At 40.3% G+C, this 23,447-nt stretch overlaps 1 protein-coding gene across 2 annotated transcripts; it reads right to left on the bottom strand.

Moving 5' to 3' along the window:
- Positions 1-8,757: 8,757 nt before the first annotated feature.
- LOC124138500 (S-acyl fatty acid synthase thioesterase, medium chain-like) lies at positions 8,758-21,464 on the bottom strand. Of its 2 annotated transcripts, none has more exons than XM_046505191.2 (8): positions 21,440-21,464; positions 20,580-20,727; positions 19,507-19,645; positions 16,879-16,978; positions 15,770-15,845; positions 15,112-15,205; positions 12,004-12,089; positions 8,758-10,645 (listed from the first exon to the last, which is right to left on the bottom strand). In XM_046505191.2, the coding sequence occupies exons 2-8, from the start codon at positions 20,713-20,715 to the stop codon at positions 10,524-10,526; spliced, it is 753 nt and encodes a 250-aa protein (XP_046361147.2). In that variant the 5' UTR covers positions 20,716-20,727; positions 21,440-21,464; the 3' UTR covers positions 8,758-10,523. The 2 variants fall into 2 exon arrangements, with proteins under 2 accessions (XP_046361147.2, XP_046361146.2); XM_046505190.2 differs by lacking the exon at positions 21,440-21,464 and adding an exon at positions 21,167-21,433.
- Between the last annotated feature and the right edge of the window lie 1,983 nt (positions 21,465-23,447).

The raw sequence follows: 23,447 nt of genomic DNA, 5'->3' as shown, positions 1-23,447 counted from the left end.
GGCCTTTGTGTTGATGGTCTGGTCTCTGGTGTAACTATACACCCATTAGGTATAACCTACATGTGTTGAGTATACCACACTACTCTACCGGTAAATAAGTGCCAGTAGCCACGTCGGGAAAGGTCGGTGAGGTCCGATGTGTGCCTCGCGCTAGCTCCCTCGTGCATAGCACGTCTGTTAAAGGTCAGAACCAAGCATTGTGTATGGGTTCAATAAAAAACACGGCCGGTATTGGGAACACAGTGTTGATCCTGAGATATAAATTGATGCGTTGTTTTCAGAATACAGAACGTCAATGGCGTGTTTAAATTCCACGTGGAAGTCACTTATAGTCCATCTGTGGGGTAAGAATATTTACCCAATACCATATGCTTGCCGTAAGGGCAGACCTAAATGATCTGACTCTGATTGCCTGACATCGTCTCCTGATGCAGTTGGTCTTTACTCATACTTTCTTTCACTGGGTGGTCTTTTGGATAGAGCGTTTGCCCGGAGAGCAGAAGGTCGGGAGTTCGATCCCCGTGTCTGAATGGGGTATCCATGACAAGCACAAGCAGCCACACACCGATATAAGTGTTTCAATCTTGAACGTGATGTTAAACCCCATTTCACCTTACGGTCATTCACTGTTTTGACTGGTCCATTTTTCGACCTGATATTGCTAGTTGCGACATCGAACGTAGCTCCGCTTTTACTGTTTGATATCCAATGGTGGCTAATTGTAGCTACGTAGGATTATTTCCATGCGTGCTTTTGTATTATACAATAGTAACAGCGGCCGAGGCGGACAACTCGATTCGACTTTTGGTTCATACTTTTGCAGCAAAAAAACTTTCAATTCGAAATATGTGATGTACTTAAACGTAGGTGGTTTGGGTACTAGGCCGGTGTATAATCAGCATAGCACTCTCAATGACGACTAACTGTAGGTTGGATTCGTAGACATGTATTAATGAGTAGATGTCGGATAGTAAAAGCGTAACAGCACATATCTATGACAGAGCCAACAAAGCCGACATAACCGCAAGGCTACTTAGCCGGCATTTCGACATAACTGTGGTTATAGGTAGACTGGTAGTCGGTGTAGTTTGGGCATGAACCGACCGCTCGTGAACGCATCACATGTGACGTCATTGATCCATGACTCGAGATGCACCATTTGTCTCGTGCCGAATTAGCGTGTAAAATTTAGAAATCACGTGCAGCATATCGTTATAAGAATAATGACGCTCTATGGTAACACTTGACTGATTCTTATTTTTGTCATTAATTGGTACACATTGGAAACGTCTCTTCGTAACGTACATACTTCTCTATATGTTTCTGGGGGCACGGGTGGCCCATTCGTCTAAGGCGCCGCGATTCGCTGTGCAGAGTTGCGTCCCTTGGGCACGCCAGAAACCTATGATTGTGGGTTCGAATCCCGGTATAAGTGCAATAATCTTGAACGCGACCTTAAATTTCACCTCACCTCACACCTACCTTCACTATGCATAGTAGGGGCAGGTCATCCAATACATCTGGCCCTGGTCGAGCTCAGTATTGCCTACCATGATGCCTTCTCATATCCTCCCCATCAGAGTGACTAATAAGGGACATGTACCGATTAGCGAACTCTTTAAATCTTCCACAAGGACCAGATTTAACCGACCAAATGAATATTAGGCCTGTCTGACTCCAGGGAAATATATACTGCATTTTCTTCATCTCGCCAAATTGTTGTTTTTTGGCGATCCCCTGTGACAAAATGACCTAGATGTAATTGGAATTAATCCGTTTATGACACAGGGATGCAAAACAGGTGGGAGGATGAAGAGACAGCAGCGATGCGAATACTTGTGACCATAACCATACGAATTGACATCAAAGAAAAGTAGGCGAATGTCATGGACCTGTCATTCATGTTGAACATGCAATCTTTTGTTGCACACAAAAAGACCAGATCTAAAAGAAAATTTAGCTTTAAAGTGTCAGTGTTTCACAAGCGATATTTTTCTTGAAACCTACTTTTTCGAGGCGAGTCATTCACACGTAAACCGTGTTCCTGCGACCCGGAAATACGATTTTGAAGCCTGGGTGATTTAAGCTGATTAGATTCCTTTGACAACACCTGCCAATAAAATATCACATATCTCCTGGTAACTAATTTTCCTATCTTCAACAGAAGTTTTAAAAGCCGTTTGGAGTGAGTAGGTGAGTGGGTTGCTTTAACACCGCTTTTAAACAGTAGTCCAGTTATATCGGGACGTGTAGGCTTGATGTGGGAGGAAAGCCCGATGTGATGCAGGTCTTAGACGTTTACCTCTTTGGTGAAACCCACGAGCACGAGCGCGAGTGAGAGCACGAGCACGAGTCTGATGCTGACAAACCTAGAAACATAATCGGGACGAACCGGGATTTGAACACAGGAACTCGCTATTAGTCAGATTTCACACACGGGCAGAAATGTGTTTGATGATAAGCGTTTCATAAACAAAACGACCTGAATATCGATTTAAACAAAACCGGCAAGATGGCGAGTGACGCTCCTTTTATCTCTTTATATACTGAACCGCAAAAGAAACGTCACCCCAAGTAACGTTGCATGAAAAGTTGTCATTTAAATATCTGGGTAATTTTTTGTCAAAATGTAACATTACCTTGTCTGGAAAAATGAAATTTAATGATAAAAAACAAAGCAGATGACATTAAAACCGATCGCCCAAACGCATCACGGCAACGGCCTTGGTAACCCGATGCACATGCGTTCCCCTTCTTCTTGCCCTATAAAAATCCACCCAGATCGGATAACATTCATTCGTTATTGAGTTGCTACCACATGCCAAGATTGACAAGAAATCAGTGACACCAAGCCATTGGACGATTGCAAGCTGGACAAATAGCCAATGCATTTGAAGTCCACGTAAGGACCATGTACAGGCTCCAGCAACGGTACCAGATCACCAACACTACAGATGACCGACCACATAGTGGAAGACCAAGGGTCACCACCCGACGTTAGGATCGTCAGATTGTGCGACATCATCTTCAAGATCGCTTTATTACTGCTGCGGAAACTGCTCGACAGACCATGGGAACACACCAGCGACACATTAGTGCGGACACCGTGCGTCGACGATTGACGAGCAGACACCTCCACTGTCACAGGCCACACTGAGGACCCATTCAGACACCACGTCATCGCCGGGACCGTCTTCAGTTGGCAACACAGCACTAGAATTGGCGCCAGCAGCAGTGGAGAAGAGTCCTCTTCTCAGACGAAAGCCGTTACTGTATCTCAACGGCAGATGGCAGAGAGAGTCTGGCGACGCCGTTGGGAACGTTATTCGGATGCTTGTGTTGTTGAGAGATACTCGTGGGGTGGTCCGAGCATCATGGTGTGGAGTGGAATTGGTCTTGCACAGAGGGTCGGCTCTGTGGTCTTCTAGGACATCGGTCCAGGGAGAGGCAACAGCTCGGTACATTGATCAAGTCTTGAGACCCTCACTGCGAGAGCACCAAGAGACTTCCTCCAGCAGAATGGCATCAGAACCATGCAGTGGCCTGCCCTCAGTCCCGATTTAAATCCCATTGAGCACCTGTGGGACGAGATTCAAAGACGGCTGAATGACGTACGACCAAGGCCAACAACTGCAGCTGAACTGCGTCAGGCGCTCCTCAGAGTGTGGGCTCAAGTGCCTATGGCCTTCATCAACCGCATACATCCATTCAATGTATGCACATGGCGGACACACGAGATAGGGACTTGCGCAACAACCTGCGTTACTTCAGGCATGCCTACCTTGAACTTTGACTTTGACTTCCCCGTTTATGTATATAAATGAACTGCACTTTCGACAACTCCCTTGGAACGACTTGGTTAATGATTCGGACAGTTTTTGTATATGATCCCGACAACAATTTCTCGAAAATATACTCACTGAATCATGTTTTTAGTATGGCCTAAAAATACGGCCATATTGAAAACGTAATATTTTACATTGTTCTACTTGTCGTTACTGAAAGTATGACGTGCGTGGCCGGTTTTCGTTTTTCGAAGCGGAATACATTTTCAGTTTTACTTTCCAAACGGTCGGACTTATAAAGATATATGATGTTGTTAACTAGGTTTACGATGGGGCATAATTTGAGAATAGTGAGCCATTATATTTTGGAGAACTGGTCGTTTCATACTTGTTTTAGCACTGTAATGACTTTTTCGGGTCTTATTGTTTAACATACATTCTTATTACGGTCCTGTAAAACATTTTTCGGACCGTGTTTAAAGGCTTTCATAGGACTTGTTAAGTGATAAAATTTTGTTAGATCTTGCTGAAATGACTTTTCAAAGCACTGGTTGGTTCTTAAAAGGAAATTTATTAGATAATGCCACAGGCCGTGTCGTTTCTAAAATACTTCAAGAATGTGTTCGTTGAAAACCTTCACACTAAGGTCTAAATAAGGCGATGGGATAGCTAAGTGGTTATAGCGTGAGTCCTTCACGTTGAATGTCCGGGTTTGATTCCCCTCATGACTGTGGATAATTATAAAAGGCAATCACTAGGTCTAACGACTTTACCGACCTCAGCATCTGAATTCATCCTGATCCGACTCAGAGAACACCTCTGAGGACAAGACAGAACATCCCGCATAAGCTAAGTCATGTTGTAAGTCTCTGCAAGGCATATCTAGCGAGACAGCCTCCGTGGTCTATTGGTAGAGCGTCCGCCCGGAGAACGGAAGGTCCGGGGTTCCATCCCCGGCCGCGTCATACCAAAAGACGTTAAAAGATGGTTCCGAAGTGTTGTTACCCTGTCTGGCGCTCGGCATCAAGGGGCTAAACAAGGACTGGTCGGCTCGGAGTCAGTATACTGTGTCTGAGTGGGGTATTCATGTTAAACTGCGGTATTGTATCTCAGTGAGCTAGCACTATAAATCGGCATCAGTCCGAACTAGTACAAGCAGCCACAAAAGTACACACACGTACATGCACGTCGCTATATAAGTGCAATAATCTTGGATGCGACGTTAAACCCCATTCCATCTCACCTCACCATATCTAGCGACCAGCATGGTCCATTATTTTGAATTGAATTTTGAATTGGCCAAACAACAGACAGCACTTTTTACCACAACGATGGGCGTGTTTACCCCACTTCCACAATCATATGTACAGACGTTTGTCGGAGCCCATGCTCCAATGAGTCATCAGCTAAGAAGGGAAACCATGTACGTGGAATTAGTAATAACGTCTCCATATGGTGGATTACCTTTCCACACCTTACCCTGTGGTTGGGCCTGCGTTGCAACTTCATCCGTGTAACCGTCAGGTTTCCCCGCCAAGTTTTCCCATTATATACCTCACAAACAACACGGTGGTGGAAGGATTAGCATCTCTCATTCCTGACCTGTGTTAAAGTTGGTGGATTAAGGGAGCAATTAAAAAGTAAGAAGTCGGATAACATCTTCATTTCAGGGGAGGGCTAAACATAAATTGTCAATGCGAGAATATAACCAGTCTAGATTATCCACCGAAACAGAAATCATTCCATTTGGCAGAAAGGGCAAAAGGGCGAGAGCCCTGAACATTTTCAGTTTGACAATATCAACTTTTTAGTAATTTTAAAGTTCATGGTCAAAGGGGCGACGATTTGTTAATCTGTTCCCGAAAATGCCGAGGAAAATGTGTCTTCGTGCTTTACAAAGAAATCGGTCAGTAGACATGTTGAATGTTGTGGGCTCAAAATAAATTGCTTGGCTCCTCTCAGAAAAATGTTTCTCGAAGCGCTGACTGAAAGGAGTTATTGTGTCTCAACAGTGGTATGTATGCTTCAATACTTAAGGAGCCCTTGAGCTGCTCCGTCACTCAAGTGTATTAGGTTGTCGCTAGGTGTGCGGGGGGGGGGGGGGTGGAGGTAGCCGAACAAGACGTCATACATCAACAGAGCAATTACAAAAGGAATTAATAATCTAACGGCCATGATAGATAGATACATAGATCTTGTTCAGAAAGGCCAGTGAATTCCTTCCTAAGTCTATTAGGCAAATTAGAAGTTTTAGGTTCTAAGAATCTTAATAAATACGGCTCCAGTGATGTTCTTGTGGGAAGTTACCAGACTCGGATTCCAGACAGTGCCTCTACTTTCACAAAAACACTTGTCTTCAAAAGCTCTCCCAACACCCTCGATCTCTTTGACAGTTTGTTTGTCCGAACTTTCATCTAGACGTATTTCCCCAAGATTTCCTCCAATTGCCTCTCGTTCTTTCCCTTCCCAATCAGTGACGTCACAATCTCTTCTACCTTCATCTCGGGGCCCAGTCATAGCAAACATCTCATGTCGATATCCTTCCTGAAAGGCTTTCCAAGTGGCAGTTTTACAATCACCTTTCCATTGATTGAAACCTTAAATAAATATTTATAAGCGGAACATACTAAAGATCAGGTCTTGTGACTTGCCCGCACACCCCAAGTATGCTCGCTGCCTCGAGGGTGATTGAATCTGTCAATCCATGGCAAAGGGGGGTACTAATGTCGTCATGGGGACCGCTGAAAAGACAGCTCAGAAATTAAGCCACACAGAAGGACAAGAAATGTCACCTACAATTGCATTCTGGTTGTTTCTATGAATTTTACAAACTCCTTGTGACAGGTGGAATGACAAAAATGATTCTTATATTGCTGTGGTAATTGTGAAGCCATTACCGCAGTCTGAAGCCTCCGGTCTCGGATTTCCATCCGTGTCTTCATCATGCTCGTTGTGTTAGTCGCGAGATTCCTACCACGTCTTGAAAGCGTTAGTCGCGAGATGTGCATCGCCTCTAGGCATTCATCAAGAAAACATTGGGTTTTTTTTCGAGAATGACTAACGCGGTGATTATCGCGTTCATGGTTTGCTAATACATGGTATCAAACTGTCATCGATTTTCAAATCCCACAACAATATAATGACTCAGAACAAAAGGATGTTTTGCATTTTCATTCAAGCCTATATGCATTGTAGCAACTGAGAATGTGGGCGTCTTGCTCTCATCTCGCCAACCTTTATCATGGTCGTCCTGCACCAAGACTCTGGAATTTATCATTTTTAGGTATTTTTTTTACCAAAGGCTTTGTCAAGTCTAGATCAAACTAACGAAGTCTAGTTTGCTTGATGAAAAAAACAGAAGAGGAAAGGTTCTTTCGAAGAACAAAATATATAAAGACGTTTTCATTGACTAAGTGTTAGTCTAGTGTCATGACTGTGCGCAGACAATGATCACCTCACGTCACAACGTTAACAAATCCCAATACGGGGTAGAATTGGTCCTCAGCACCCATGGTATCTGTAAGCCTAGCAATAGGGTCGGTGGTTGCAGTGGGTTTTCTGGCTGATCGTGACATCGTAACCGACGGCGTCGATCGTTGCGCATGTCATCAACCATTTAATTTCCTGGGCCAGACAGTTTTTTTGCTGACAAGTGATTTGGCTAGACCGTATTATTATTTACAGGCCGTTGCGATATAACCTTGAGATTGCTGATTTTCACATAGACAGTGTTCTCCCCTGTATTCAACGTAACGATACCTTAGTTGACTTGTGTAGGATAGCTCCAGCTAGAAATACACATCTTGTAACGACTGTGATGTTTACGTTCCTGAAGTATTTTAAAGGAACGTCTCGAAAGTGTCAACTTGAAATATGCTGCCTTTCAGTAAAGCATTTTCTTGTAGCTTAGCAGTTCTAAACAATACGTATACTGATATGTGACACCCGAGTTAGTTTATTGAAATATTGAGTGTACTTAAGACTGTTTTAGTAAAGAAAGGCGTGCCAGGACAGGGACATAACGTGTGTTAAAGTCCCCCAGATGAGGTGAGGTGAAATGGGGTTTAACGTCGCGTCCAAGATTATTGCACTTATATAGCGACGTGCATGTACGTGTGTGTGTTTGTGTGGCTGCTTGTACTAGGCCGGACTACTGCCGATTTAAAGTGCTAGCTCACTGAGATACCATGCCGAAGTTTAACATGAATACCCCACTCAGACACAGTATACTGACTCCGAGCCGACCAGTCCTTGTTTTAGCCCCTTAATGCCGAGCACCAGACAGGGTAACAACAAATACCATCTTTTAACGTCTTTTGGTATGACGCGGCCGGGTATCGAACCCCGGACCTTCCGCTCTCCGGGCGGACGCTCTACCACTAGACCACGGAAGCGGTCTAAAGTCCCCAGAGGACTCGCATCATGGGGCTGTAAATATATTTCTGTCATACTTAACTTGCAATGATGTTAAGTGTATTGTATGAGCGTGCCGTTACAAAACGTTCACATCATCAACAAGGAAATATAAATATGATTATTATATTTTAATTAGATTTGAATGTTATAACACGACCGGTTTTGTTGTTTAACGCCGCACTAAATAATATCCCAGTTATATGACGGCGGCCTTTATTTAATCGAGTCAGTCAATCCAGTGTTCGTTATTTTGAAAACGATCCACGATGTCGGGGTACGAGGACACGCTTTGAACCACGCTGACCACCCGGTCCATTTGGTCGCCTATTATGACCAGCATGGGTTACTGGGGACCTATTCCAACCAGGAAACCATACGGGGTAACACGAACCGTGGTATGTGAATACTTGCGTCTAGGCCATGCAGACAAACCAGTGGCTGACAGCATAATGAACGTCCCCTGCCGTCACAGATGCCAATTTAGTAGACTCTTACGATTAGAATGAGGTACTCGTGAGCTGAAACACCTTGGCTCTTACAAAACAAATGCGCAATGCAGGATATATAAGATTTATTAATTACATCTCCCCAGTAATACAGTGTCCACAGCGAAAATATTTATATCAAGTAGTCAAAGTATATCAAACAGAAAATGGACTCTTGAGAATGCATAGCACATCTTAATAAAACAATTATAGTAAATAATTCAAAATCCCTTTCAACTGATCAAATTTGTTGCAAATACATTAGCCATCATCTGAATGCATGGCAAACCACACTTTAATCAAATGTCAAATTTCCCCTATTAAGAGCCCTTGACCTTATATACATAACTTATTTTAGACCTGCCTAAATTGGATTGAGTTTGTTTTTTTTGCCGCTTGTAGCTTCCTGTGATATCACGGGTGAAGCACCTGAAATGGGCACACCGTCCCTTTGCAGGGCTTCTACCAGGGCCTTCTGCGTAACGAGCGAATGATTTGACCACAGCACTACCGCATATGAGCCTTAAACAAAGGAAATGTGTCTCGGGTATCGGCGCGACACTATAAATCCTGCGAGTCGTGATCTTTATTGCCACATGTTTGGTTGGTTTGTTGTTTAACGCGTACTCAGCAATATTCCTGCCATATGACGGCGGTCTGTAATTAATCGAGCCTGGACCAGACAATCCAGTAATTAATATCATGAGCATCGATCCACGCAATTGGGACCGATGACATGTATAAACTAAGTCAGCGAGCCTGACCACCCGATCTCGTTAGTCGCCTTTTACGACAAGCATAGTCGCCTTTTACGGCAAGCATGGGTTGCTGTAGACCTATTCTACCCGGATCTCCGCGGGTCGTGTCACATAGAGCAGACCCTGTTATCTGCTTGACAACTGGTATTGCATTAGTTGGTATTCGTGATGGGATAAAACATATTCCTGCCTTATCACCTTTTTTCTCAATAAAAAATACGAAAAAGTCCAACCAACCTCCTCGTTTATTGATAAATATGTGCTCGACGGTTTTTTTTATGTAGCTTTAAGTTAACTTTATTCGAATTTAACTGGGAGAGATCCTTCGTCGTAACTCCCTATTTCCAGGGAGCCATTACCTCTAGTCTCGCCCCGTAATGGAGGATGGCTCTGTACAGAGGAAATACGGTAAACTCGTATAACTATCCAAACAGACCCCATGAACAATTTCAAACTAAACCAATTATTGAAATATGCATGGAAATGAAATAAACACCTTGCGGTTGTCATAAAAGACGTTAGTGTCAATATCACACATTTCAAGGCATTACATCTTATCGCCATCACGTCATATTAACGCCACTAAATGCCAAGCCAATAAATAAACCGTCCCTCAAAGTAACTTTATTAAAGAAGTGATAAAATGAATGATGTTGCAGCGTTTGATGCTGAACAGTGATCTGCCAGGGCATGTTGGCCCGCTGGTATTCCCATGGCAACGATACGCCCCGAATGTCGTAACTGTGTAACTATGCATGGAACTAACTTCGGTTATTGTTGATTTGATCACTTGAGAATTATATTTAGTGTTACTACAATTATTAGCGCCACAGTTTCTTGATTGAAGTAAAGATAGAAAAAGGTTGTTTGCTCATAAAATGCTTAATAGGGTTTAGTATCTTTCCCAGTTAGTCACGAATACATTTTTATCTCCCTCTTAGCAGTTAAATCATTCTGACACTTTATAGGGATCGAGTGACAGGAAACTTCATTCTGTTGGCACACTGGCGTCGGTTCCTCATCTAAAATATGGTCGGGCTGGACGGTGTAAGGGAGATAACTCTTGTCATGCCATTTCCTCACGCAAAGTCCCTGCTGATATGACTGATGATGGCACGCATATTGTTTAGTTCTCGGAGATAAAAATGGCCCCCAGGCATCATTGTCAGCGAGAATTGTCCTGAGGTCAAACTTCTCCAAGCTGTAAAGATACGTTTTGTTAACGAATTATTTCAGTGAAATGGAAAATCATTGAGTGAGTGAATATAATCTTAAGCCCCTTTTAGCAATCTTCAAGCAAAATCACGACAGCGGACCACAGAAATGGGCTTCACACGTTGTACCCATTTGGGAAACGAACTCGGATATTCTGCGTGAAGAGCGAACTATTTAAACACTTGGCTACACCACCACCCTGCTGAGTAAGTGAGCGAGCTTGGTTAAAACTATCTTTGGGCAGTATTGAAGTCAGATCAGGGCGTGTCAGATTTATGTGGGAGGAAAGCCCTAATTGATGAAGTTATTGGCTAGGACGAATACCGCTTTGCTCAAACCAACAACCATGGGTATGTTGCTGACAAACGAACACAGGTTTCTGGAACACCTAAGGGACGCAACTCTCTACATCAAATTTCGGTGCCTTAGACGAATGGGTGCAAGGAAGATCAATGAATACCTGGCATTCTTGGTATTTTCCCTGTGTATGAGTATTGGGTTCATCTCTCACATTCTCAGATCACTTTCTGTGTTTTCTATTTGAATAGGGGGTCACGGGTGGCCCAGTCGTCCAAGGCGCCAGAAACATTGTGGGTTCGAATCCCCGTTCGCACTGATTATGTTTCTAGGTTTGTCAGCACCATACCTGTGCTCGTGTGTTTCACCGAAGCGGTAAACTCTGAGACCTGCATCGCTTCAGGCTTTCCTCCCACATTAAGCTGGCACGCCGAGATATAACTGCTATAATGTTAAAAGCGGCGTTAAGCCCAACTCACTCACTCTATTTGAATATCAAAGTTTACGATGTGTATGCACATGAAAGTCTTCCTTTAAATATATACTGAAACACTTTGAAAACACATTCGATTGTTTGTAATTAAATTGAGTTGTTCTAGGTACTTAGGCCTGCGATAATCAAACACAACAGTTGGAATAGGTTCAAATCTCATTCATGTGTTTGGAGATAGACTTGAACACAAAACACATCTCTTCTGATTTGAAGGGGCGGTCGTGTAGCCTAGTGGTTAAAGCGTTCGCTCGTCACGCCGAAGACCCGGGTTCGATTCCCGACATGGGTACAATGTGTGAAGCCCATTTCTGGTGTCCTCTGCCATGATATTGCTGGAATATTGCTAAAAGCGGCGTAAAACCATACTCAATCACTCACTCACTCTGATTTGGAGTTAAAGTTGATAGTGGTTTTCATTGTGTTCCAGTATACATCCCTACTGTTGTCATGGTTACACAAACATCAACAGACAAACTTAGTAATCATTCTCTTATCGGAAAAAACACGATAATTAGAAATGCTGAACCATCTAAAAAAATATAAATACTGCTTGCCCTCTGTGTCGTGTTTAGAATCGTCCTCCCCATCAAAGAAAGAAATGGGACAGGATAAAGGTGGTAGCCCGTCGCTTTTGGTGAATCTGGAAAATAATTATGTCACAGTTCATCAGTTGAATACCAACATCTCTATCTCACTGAACAGTTCATTAGTATGTGTATATGATATTTATCTCACTGACAGTTCATTAGTATGTGTATATCATCTTTATCTCACTGAACAGTTCATCAGAAGGTGTATATCATCTTTATCTCACTGAACAGTTCATCAGAAGATGAATATGGTCTTTATCTCACTGAACAGTCTGTCACTATGTTATATCGTGTATATCTCATCATACAGTTCTACAGAATACGTATATCATCTTTATCTCACTGAACAGTTCATCAGTATGTGTATATCGTGTATATCTCACCATACAGTTCAGTATATGCATATCATCTTTATCTCACTGAACAGTTCATCAGAAGATGAATATTGTCTTTATCTCACTGAACAGTTCATCAGAAGATGAATATCGTCTTTATCTCACTGAACAGTTCATCAGAAGATGAATATCGTCATTATATCACTGAACAGTTCATCAGAATATGAATATCGTCTTTATATCACTGAACAGTTCATCAGAAGATGAATATTGTCTTTTATCTCACTAAACAGTTCATTAGTATGTGTATATCGTCTTTATCTCACTGAACAGTTCATCAGAAGATGTATATCATCTTTATCTCACTGAACAGTTCATCAGAAGATGAATATGGTCTTTATCTCACTGAACAGTTCATTAGTATGTGTATATCGTCTTTATCTCACTGAACAGTTCATCAGAAGATGTATATCGTCTTTATCTCACTGAACAGTTCATCAGAAGATGAATATCGTCTTTATCTCACTGAACAGTTCATCAGAAGATGTATATTGTCTTTATCTCACTGAACAGTTAAACAGAAGATGAATATCGTCATTATATCACTGAACAGTTCATTAGAAGATGAATATCGTCTTTATCTCACTGAACAGTTCATCAGAAGATGAATATCGTCTTTAACTCACTGAACAGTTCATTAGTATGTGTATATCGTCTTTATCTCACTGAACAGCTCATCAGAAGATGTATATCGTCTTTATCTCACTGCACAGTTCATCAGAAAATGAATATGGTCTTTATCTCACTGAACAGTCTGTCACTATGTGTATCCTGTCTTTATCTCACTAAACAGTTTAATAGTGCGTGCATATCATCTTTATCTCACTGAACAGTCCATTAGTATGTGTATATCTCTTTATCTCTCTGAACAGTTCATCAGTATATGTATATCGTCTTTATGTCATGTCACTGTACAGTCCATCAGTATGTCAATGTTGTCGTTATCTCACTGAACAGTCCATCACTATGTGTATATTGTCGTTTTCTCACTGAACAGCTCATTAGAACATGAATATCGTCTTAATCTCACTGAACAGTTCATCAGAAGATGAATATTGTCTTTATCTCACTGAACAGTCTGTCACTATGTGTATCCTGTCTTTATCTCACTAAACAGTTTAATAGTGGGTGCATATCATCTTTATCTCACTGAACAGTCCATTAGTATGTGTATATCTCTTTATCTCTCTGAACAGTTCATCAGTATATGTATATCGTCTTTATGTCATGTCACTGTACAGTCCATCAGTATGTCAATGTTGTCGTTTTCTCACTGAACAGCTCATCACTATGTGTATATTGTCGTTTTCTCACTGAACAGCTCATTAGAACATGAATATCGTCTTAATCTCACTGAACAGTTCATCAGAAGATGAATATTGTCTTTATCTCACTGAACAGTCTGTCACTATGTGTATCCTGTCTTTATCTCACTAAACAGTTTAATAGTGGGTGCATATCATCTTTATCTCACTGAACAGTCCATTAGTATGTGTATATCTCTTTATCTCACTGAACAGTTCATCAGTATATGTATATCGTCTTTATGTCATGTCACTGTACAGTCCATCAGTATGTCAATGTTGTCGTTATCTCACTGAACAGTCCATCACTATGTGTATATTGTCGTTTTCTCACTGAACAGCTCATTAGAACATGAATATCGTCTTAATCTCACTGAACAGTTCATCAGAAGATGAATATTGTCTTTATCTCACTGAACAGTCTGTCACTATGTGTATCCTGTCTTTATCTCACTAAACAGTTTAATAGTGGGTGCATATCATCTTTATCTCACTGAACAGTCCATTAGTATGTGTATATCTCTTTATCTCTCTGAACAGTTCATCAGTATATGTATATCGTCTTTATGTCATGTCACTGTACAGTCCATCAGTATGTCAATGTTGTCGTTATCTCACTGAACAGTCCATCACTATGTGTATATTGTCGTTTTCTCACTGAACAGCTCATTAGAACATGAATATCGTCTTAATCTCACTGAACAGTTCATCAGAAGATGAATATTGTCTTTATCTCAATGAACAGTCTGTCACTATGTGTATCCTGTCTTTATCTCACTAAACAGTTTAATAGTGGGTGCATATCATCTTTATCTCACTGAACAGTCCATTAGTATGTGTATATCTCTTTATCTCTCTGAACAGTTCATCAGTATATGTATATCGTCTTTATGTCATGTCACTGTACAGTCCATCAGTATGTCAATATTGTCGTTATTTCACTGAACAGTCCATCACTATGTGTACATATATTGTCTATATCTCACTGAACAGTCCATCACTATGTGTACATATATTGTCTATATCTCACTGAACAGTCCATCACTATGTGTACATATATTGTCTATATCTCACTGAACAGCTCATGTGTCCTCCACTAGGTGTTTATCCAATGCAGCTTTTCATCAGTTTGTGTTTAAAGTCTTTGTCCCAGTCAGTGCATAATGTCCTAATGTACAGATCATCAACAGGTGTATAACATCTTTATCCCAAAGGACACTTCATCAGTAAATGTATTACTTCATTATTGTTTTATTAATGACATATAATTACAAGTTTAATTTAATATATTGATTATATTTCTTGCAAACTAGAACAACATAAAAACATTATCTCAGTGAATGTATAAATATAGTTTGAACACAGTCACTTACGTGAAACCATCTAACATTGTATAATCTGCTCGTATGCAAGGTAGAAAGATCTTCATCATTTCCTCATTCTCAAGCACTTCCTTGGGTGTTCCACCTGCGGCAGGTACAAACAACATTTAAGTAACAAGGGCTACTTTCCCAGCACTACTCACGCTGATTAACCAGCACAACACACTGTTAACCCAGTACAACAGTTTACCTAATACAACACACAATTTACCTTACACAACAGTTTACCCAGCACAACGCACAGTTTACCAAGAACAGTTTACCTAACACAACACACAGTTTACCAGCACAACACACAGCTTACCCAGCACAACACAATTTACCCAACACAACACACAGTTTACACAGCACAACATACAGTTTACACAGCACAACAGTTTACCCAGCACAACACATTTCACTTAACACAACACATTTTACCTAACACAACACATTTTACCCAGCACAACATATTTTACCCACCATAACAGTTTACCCAGCACAACACTGTTTATATTCCACAACATACGTTTTACCCACCACAACACAGAGGTAACTCTTATGATTAGACAAGAATTTACCTCATCAATTTGTAACCCTATCAATATTGCTATCCTTGTAGTATCAAGACAAACTGTGCAGTTCTATGGCATCTTGTGCCCATACAGACCTAATCTACTCATCACAACGATGAACTGTTGGTCTGTCTGGGTACGGTCAATGTATACCTTTTTCCTCATGGGAGACTGTCAGGGAAAAAGGAAACTTTAGAAAATATTTATTTTCATAACAGCATGCTTCATCTTTTCGCTTCAACAAGAATGAGAAAGTGGGTATACAGAGCTCCAGATAACTTTTTGAGCAATTGAGTTTTTACTGTAGGGTTTCTATTTTAATTGGGTTATTACAGTTCTCATTGGGTAACCAATATTTTTTCACTCATCTATTCATCACTCTATTGTTTTTTTCCCAAAATTGGTGAACATTTTAAGATTAAAAAAAAAAATTAAAAAATTTAAGATGTATATAACTGTTCTAAATACATGTATATAGGCTTGGCTGGGAAAGTAAATTAGCTAGTAATTGTGTTTCGGAAATTAGCTCCTTTGTTACGCATGCTGAAAAAGCTTCATTGGGTATTTACACGTGCTGTTTTTAAACATTTGAGTTTTTCATTTAATGCATGCGTTTCTGTATGCAAGTTAATAGAAAGTAATTGGATTTTGAATTTTTTGGGGGGTATGTTATGCAAATAAGCCGCTTATCTGTAGCTCTGGTGAATAGTTTTATGCAACTTTTAGCAATATTCCAGCAATATTACAGCAGGGGACACAAGAAATGGGTTTCACACATAGTAACCATGTGGGGAATCAACCCCAGATGAGTGAACACTTTAACCACAAGGCTACCCTACCGTTCTTCAGATACTTGAATGTATACTGTGGTATAAAGGGTAACAACTAAACTATTAACATATAACATCCTGACTTTATCTGGTGTTTCATATTGCTTGTTTAACAAAGTTTTTTGTTTTATGCCGCATTCAACAATACTCCAGCTATAAGACATCAGTCTCTAATTGATAGAGTCTGGACCAGACAGTCCACTGATTGACATCATGGGCATCGATCTATGCACTTGGGATATGATGACATGCATCAACCAAGTCAGCAAGCCTGACTACCCGATCCCGTTATTACCTCTAAAGACAAGCGTGGGTTGTGAAGACCAATTCTACCCCGGATCTTCACAGGGGTGTTTAACTGTGACAAGTCTTACATGTGGTGCTGATATTCCAGAGAGGTACATCTTCTTTGGTTCCTGTCCAGTCTGGGACTTTAGTCGACATGCTAGCTCAAACGCCAATAGACTGCCCATGCTACCACGAAAAGTCATGTTAATACATAAATTTCCACCATTTCAACAAACATACTTTCTGTTCACTGTGAACCAAAGGAATATAAACATTCTATACTAAACTGATTTTGTTACTGTACAAGATTTGTTGGATTAATTTCTTGCTTCTAAAGACTCTACAACCCCTTAAACTGCCCTTAAAAGTTTTTTTGGTAAATGCATTACTATTAAGAAATTACTTTTTCAAGTCAAAATGCATTCTTGCACTAGAGGCCAAGTACAAGCCATGTCAAATGGATGGTGTCAGATTTGCAGAGGAACCTGTTGACTCTCACTATGGCCTTGGGTGTGTGTTTGATACAGTCGCAAAGGGGCATTTTCAAATAAGATCATGTGATAATTAGAATCAGCGCTAGTTTAATAGATTAGTAACCTACAAAAAAATTAATTAAAAATTAAAATTGTCCCTCCCTACCCAGGCTGTAAGCCAGAAACGAAATATTTTATTCACTTCCCTAATCTGCATGTTCCATAAATATCCTATATATACACATACATACTCCTCCACTTTGTATATGGGTATGTTTATCTTTCCATGATACACAAAAATGATATGTTTAAACATATCTGACATATTCGATTATCCCTATCAAAGTCAAACATTGAGTAGTATATATTACTGTATGTACACTACATAAGACAAAAACGATCACTGCCTGTCCACAGAATACACCATGCAACACTTTACCACTGTCTATTGGCTGTAACACTGTATACACAAAATCACTACATTTCCATATACTGCAAATCAGTATACTACATACAAACAATGAATACATTATAACACTGTACAACACTGTATACACAAGGAATACACTATAAACACTGTATACACAAGGAATACACTATAAACACTGTATACACAATGAATACACTATGACACTGTGTACACAATTTGACCTGCACATACAAAGTATACACATTTTATATACCAGTGAATATATGACATAGTTCTTTGTAACTTCTTTGATAGGCATTTAGAAGTTGGAGTACTAAGTAAGGATAAGAATTTAATTGTGATAAAGAAGTTGTTCATCCATAAATACTTATCCTTACATAGTTCTTTGTACCTTTAAACATTACATAGGCGGACCCAGAGGGGATCCAGGGGGTCCGGACCCCCCTACCCTGTTTGAAAACCAAATGTAGTATGTTGTAGACAACTCCAACACCACCACCCCCAACACCCCAGGTGAGATAGGATTTTGTTATTGGACCGCTCCCTTTTAAAAATGTTGGATCTGGCCCTGCAATACATACATTCAACACTGAGAGGTAAACAGCATCAGAAATATGCAGTGATATGTCAACTGTACCTGTGTTACAAGTAATCTGCATGGTAAAAAAGCTGACATAAAATCATCATACTGTTATAAATATGAGGAGCAGATTAGTATCTGAAGATTATAATGTGTACACAGAGAGTATAGTTTTCTTTTCTTGTCAAATAACATGTTTATGGTTGAATGACCTGGCAAAGTTGATACTTTCAGTCATAGGTCAAAATGTCAATTTTCAGGCTACTAGATGAGATTGCAATTTGACATGAAAAGTCAAGTGTCTATTTGTTATGAATTTTCTAACATAAAAAACAAACAAATTACTGTCAATGCATCTACCCGAGGCAAGGTAGTAACTAACTTTAAAAGTCAGTGGAAACTGCCATGTCTCGGGAACATGCTGTCCATGAGACAGGGAGAGTAGCTCTTACAAAAAGTGTAACCTCACTTGAGTGAAATAGCAATATTATATTTTCAGATATAAATAGAATTTTATCAATAAATACAAAATGACTACATATACTACTCAAAACAATTTAGAGAACTGTTATAGCAACTGATTTACGACACCCATTGTCTGAATAACATTTGATTTAAAAGGCTCATTACCCTGGAGCCATGACATCTATATGCCGTGAAACACTTAATTGCTGTTATTTATAAGATGCTAATCCTAATTGTTAATCCCCATTTTTGTGTACATCGACCGTCTGTCATCCTGCTGATGAATAACTGTTTACATTTATATTTATTACTTACTAAATGTCAGGTGACCTTGGCTATATAAGCCTTGGTCGAGAGAGATTGGGATGAAAGGTCTTACCCTTAGCCTAGCTAGGGTTAGGCTGGGTGCTCCGGGGCACCTAGACAATAACCACTACCACTATGTGCTGACCTGGCACATAGTGTCTTTTGTATGTATATATCTACATGTATAAAGTAAAACTCTATATACCGCAAGCCATCGTCTCCAAGTTGTCACTTCCTACAGGAACCATACGTCAGCCCCTTGCATATACGAGTATGCAAATTATTTATTAATCAACATCAGACCACACGCGTTGTTAGAACACCCACAATTGGAAAGCTGTTTTGCAATGCCCACCAGTTACGACAGATTAACTATAGTCATATGAAGAATTGTGTGTCCTTAACTTCTTTTGAGTAGTATATATACCCTACACACGACTGTATTCAGTAACATATTTACCTATGTCCCCACAATATAAATGGCTTGTCCATGTATTGACTTGTTATTGTATTTGTAATGTCGGTGAGTATTTCTTCCATGTCATCACAGCACTTGTCATTAAAGCGGGACTCCCTGCCTGGGAGGGTCACGCCAACCACTACAACAAAACAATTAAGAGGATGTAGGCAGTCCCTTTAAGTTTACAAGATGGTTAAACTAACATTGCTTTCTGTCAGATATTTAGTTTAAACTGTTTAGTTCTCTTAACACTTTAGCATAACTCAACATGTTTAATCAATTCTAAAAAAGTGTATACAATATAACACATTACATATATATATATGTGACTAAATTATTCTTGTATACTCATTTCAAGTTCATTTTATGAGTAATATATAATAAAATAGTCTTATATGGTTACCAGGAGTGAGTAATTCAAATTTTGTTTGTTGTAAATAATCAAGTCTAGATTAGATAATCCAGTGACTGATATTGTTAGCAAAGATCCATGCCGACGGGGTATGACTACATCATCAACCAAGTCACCAAGCCTAACCATCGTATCCATTAAGCCGCCTCTTACGACCTGCAATGGTTGCTGGTGACCACTACTAACCTAGAATCCCCACATGGTACTCCCCACATGGTATCCATGTATTGCTAACCCTGACAAAATCCCAGCAACTGTTCAGTTGTCAACTAACTGACAAATGCACACGTAGGGGTCCATTTAACTGCTGGCCCAATTGGCCTGTGGCCAGCTAAAATTGCAAGGGGCTTGATGGCCCATCTGGCAACTCAAAATTACTTCCCTTCTCCATGTATAAATAATTTTATTTTCAATTGGACACTACTCACATGAATCATGTAATTTTTATGAGAAAATATTAAGGGAATTAAAATTCAATCTCAGAGTGCGGGCAAGAGGTTTCAGAGACCTGTTAGGTGGCGTCTCGACAGCCTCCACCATTACTTAGTAGACCATTACTTTGGAGAAGGAAGTCACTTTTAAAAGGAGCAAGTCCTGCTGGCTACATACAAATTTGTTGTTAAATCTACTGCATGTGCAAAGAACAATTTAAGAGTATTACCTTCTATATTTTCTGACATCAGCTTGCCCCAACCTGCATAGAAACTTGACCCCCCACCTGCCCAGGGAAGACAGATCAGCCGGTAGAGGGCGCTGGGTCTCTTGAAGCGGCAGTTCATCAGCCTCTCACACGCCATCTTTGTTGCAGACTGAAACAAAACCATATTCTTTATCTATGATTTCAATGATGTGAGTTAGTGAGTGAGTATGGTTTTACTCCGCTTTTAGCAATATTCCAGCAATATCAGGGCAGGGAACACCAAAAATGGGCTTCACACATAAAATTGTACCCATGTCTTCGGCATTATGAGCGCTTAAACCACTAGGCTACCTGACCGCGCCCCTTTAATGATATGATCATTCACTTGTAACAATGCAAAACTGTTTTTGTTGATTTAGACTGATGTGTAGGTTTGGGTAAAAATGTGAATATTTGAAATCCACTAAATGTACTAAAAGTGTCATTGACGAATATAAAAAGTGATAAGGTTTTAATCGTTTTATTGCAATTTATTTATACACAATGTTTTATAAATGTATATTTGTTTGTAATTCTTGCTGTCAATGTTAGCTTTAACAACAACTTACACGGGTTGTCTAGAACGCTGCACTTCACTGACACGTACCCTTTCTGTCTCACAAAATCAGTCATTCAAGCAACTGGCTTAATGTTTAAGGATTATTTGTTTCAAAATCCGGTGTATACAACAATACAATTCTGAATCAGTTGATAAAATATATGATTTATCTTCAGTATCTCCTAACAGCGGGGTTATACAGAGTAGCAACAATAGCGTATTTAATGTATGGCCACTAAGATACCAATATAATAATACAAAATATAGCCCGAACGAAACTAACCCACACAAGGAAGCTCCGTGGAAGAAGGGGGGTAACTCTGATTGACAGTCAATGCGTTGGCGCACGTTTTAATGGACTTCATGAATGAGTTGTGTTGTCGTGGTCGAGGCCACCCCAAACATTGAGACAGTTTTTTCACAGCGTTTTGACAGCTGAATTAGAGAGGAAAGACTAACAGTATGCAGGCAGAAGCTGTTTGTACATACACTTGGCTAAAACCCGAAAATAATATTAAAGGGTAGATCGATCCAGTGCGTAACGCCCTTATTCGCGAAGTTAGAACTCTGAAAGTGTCGGTCTGTCGCGGCTGGTACTATTTTTAGAACACTGCGACAGGGAATTGAATAGACTTCCGGTCAATACTGCTTTGGGCAAAATATCCATTTCCGATTACACACTTATTTGGAAACGAGATGATTTTCAAATTTATTTGATACTCTTTTTATGCTCCGTCCCGGGGTCCAGATCAACACCTGATTCTTTATAAGAACATTACTGTAGGAGAGAAGTAGGGCTTGGACGAGTCCAAATTTACTACCCGGGTACCCACCCCCTATTACCCGACCCTACGCGGGTACCCGCTACAGGTCGCAAGAGTTTGGTGCAAAATGTCCGATTGGAAATAGTTTGAGCGTAGCCCTGGTATTTGTATTTAAATATATGTATAAAACGATCTGGTCATGCATACACTGAAGTTGACCGAAGTGTTATTTTTATTTAAACCTATAAAGGTCAGAAGCAATGGTGGTTAGTCAGAAAGAAATGCGAACATTATAGTGACTTGCACAGTAACCATAGAGTTCTAGATATTTGAAATCATTAAACAATATATTACATGACTAACCACGGCCCCGGGTATTCCTGTGGGTACCCGGGTCCTACTCAGTACCCACCCGACCCGTGTACCCGAGTTACTCGAAAACTTCGCCTGCTGGGGGATATTTACGTGAAACGAAATAAATACTACATACAATCCTTCTTCTTTTTCCGGAAATCCGGATAATGAATTTCAATTACGAACACACTATTGTGTCCCAGTTGCCGGATGCGACCACGCTTGATGTCTATTGCCACAAGTAGATGACGGATCGTTTGAGGCGAGGGAAAAGTACACACGATTTCGTATAGCTAGATAAAGAATAGGATAGAATACCTAAGGTCACACCAAATAGCTCATGTAAATTATGTTTACTGAAACTATTTTGGGGTTTTTACTTTTTAGGTTGTTTTTTCATTAGTGTTTCTTACATTCATAGATGTACTACACCTACAAAGAGAGATTATGAGCATATGTCACGGTCATACTGATTTTTCGAAACGAGTGTCAGAATTCTTGGATTTCCCGAGGGAATAGACACACATGCGAGTGTAATATTTTTTTTATTACATATTATTTCTTAATCCTATTGAGCTCCCCTTTAGAAAAATATGCACTTATGACGACCGCCGTCTCAGTAAAACACATTTGCCGAATGACGTCAACAATCTTCAGCTATGACGTTTCACTGGTTATAGTTTGTATATTATATATACTGGTTATTGTATACTTCCATTGTGTTGTGGACAGAGCGTCCGCCCGGTAGTTTGATCACCCTGGCCGCGTCATACCAGATCACGTTAAAACAATACTTGTTGGTACCCTGGCTGGCGCTCGGCATGGGAGAAAACAAAGACTGCCTGGCTAGTTGTCAGCATAATGTAGCAGTATAACGAGGTAGGTATCACGCTAAGATGCGGCTTCAGTGGGCCAGCACTATGAAATCAGGAAAAGCCGCGATACAAACTAACCGTTTTGCTCCATTATTCCTTATAATCATAACACATAGCAAAACCCTTACAAAGGGCAAAGTCCTTAGGATACCTTAACTATTGGGCAGATTGGCAAGGACTATAGGACTAGTGCCAGTTTCTAACGCTGAAAAGTCCTAACTAGTACAACACGTACACACGTCCCTAAGTAAGCGACAAACTTGAACACGACATTAAACCCCATTAGTTAAGGGGTTAT

This window comes from Haliotis rufescens, unplaced genomic scaffold (assembly GCF_023055435.1).
Source record: "Haliotis rufescens isolate VD_foot unplaced genomic scaffold, xgHalRufe1.0.p SCAF_97, whole genome shotgun sequence".
Classification (NCBI taxonomy): Eukaryota; Metazoa; Mollusca; class Gastropoda; order Lepetellida; family Haliotidae; genus Haliotis; species Haliotis rufescens.
This window is presented reverse-complemented; position numbering and strand designations above follow the sequence as displayed.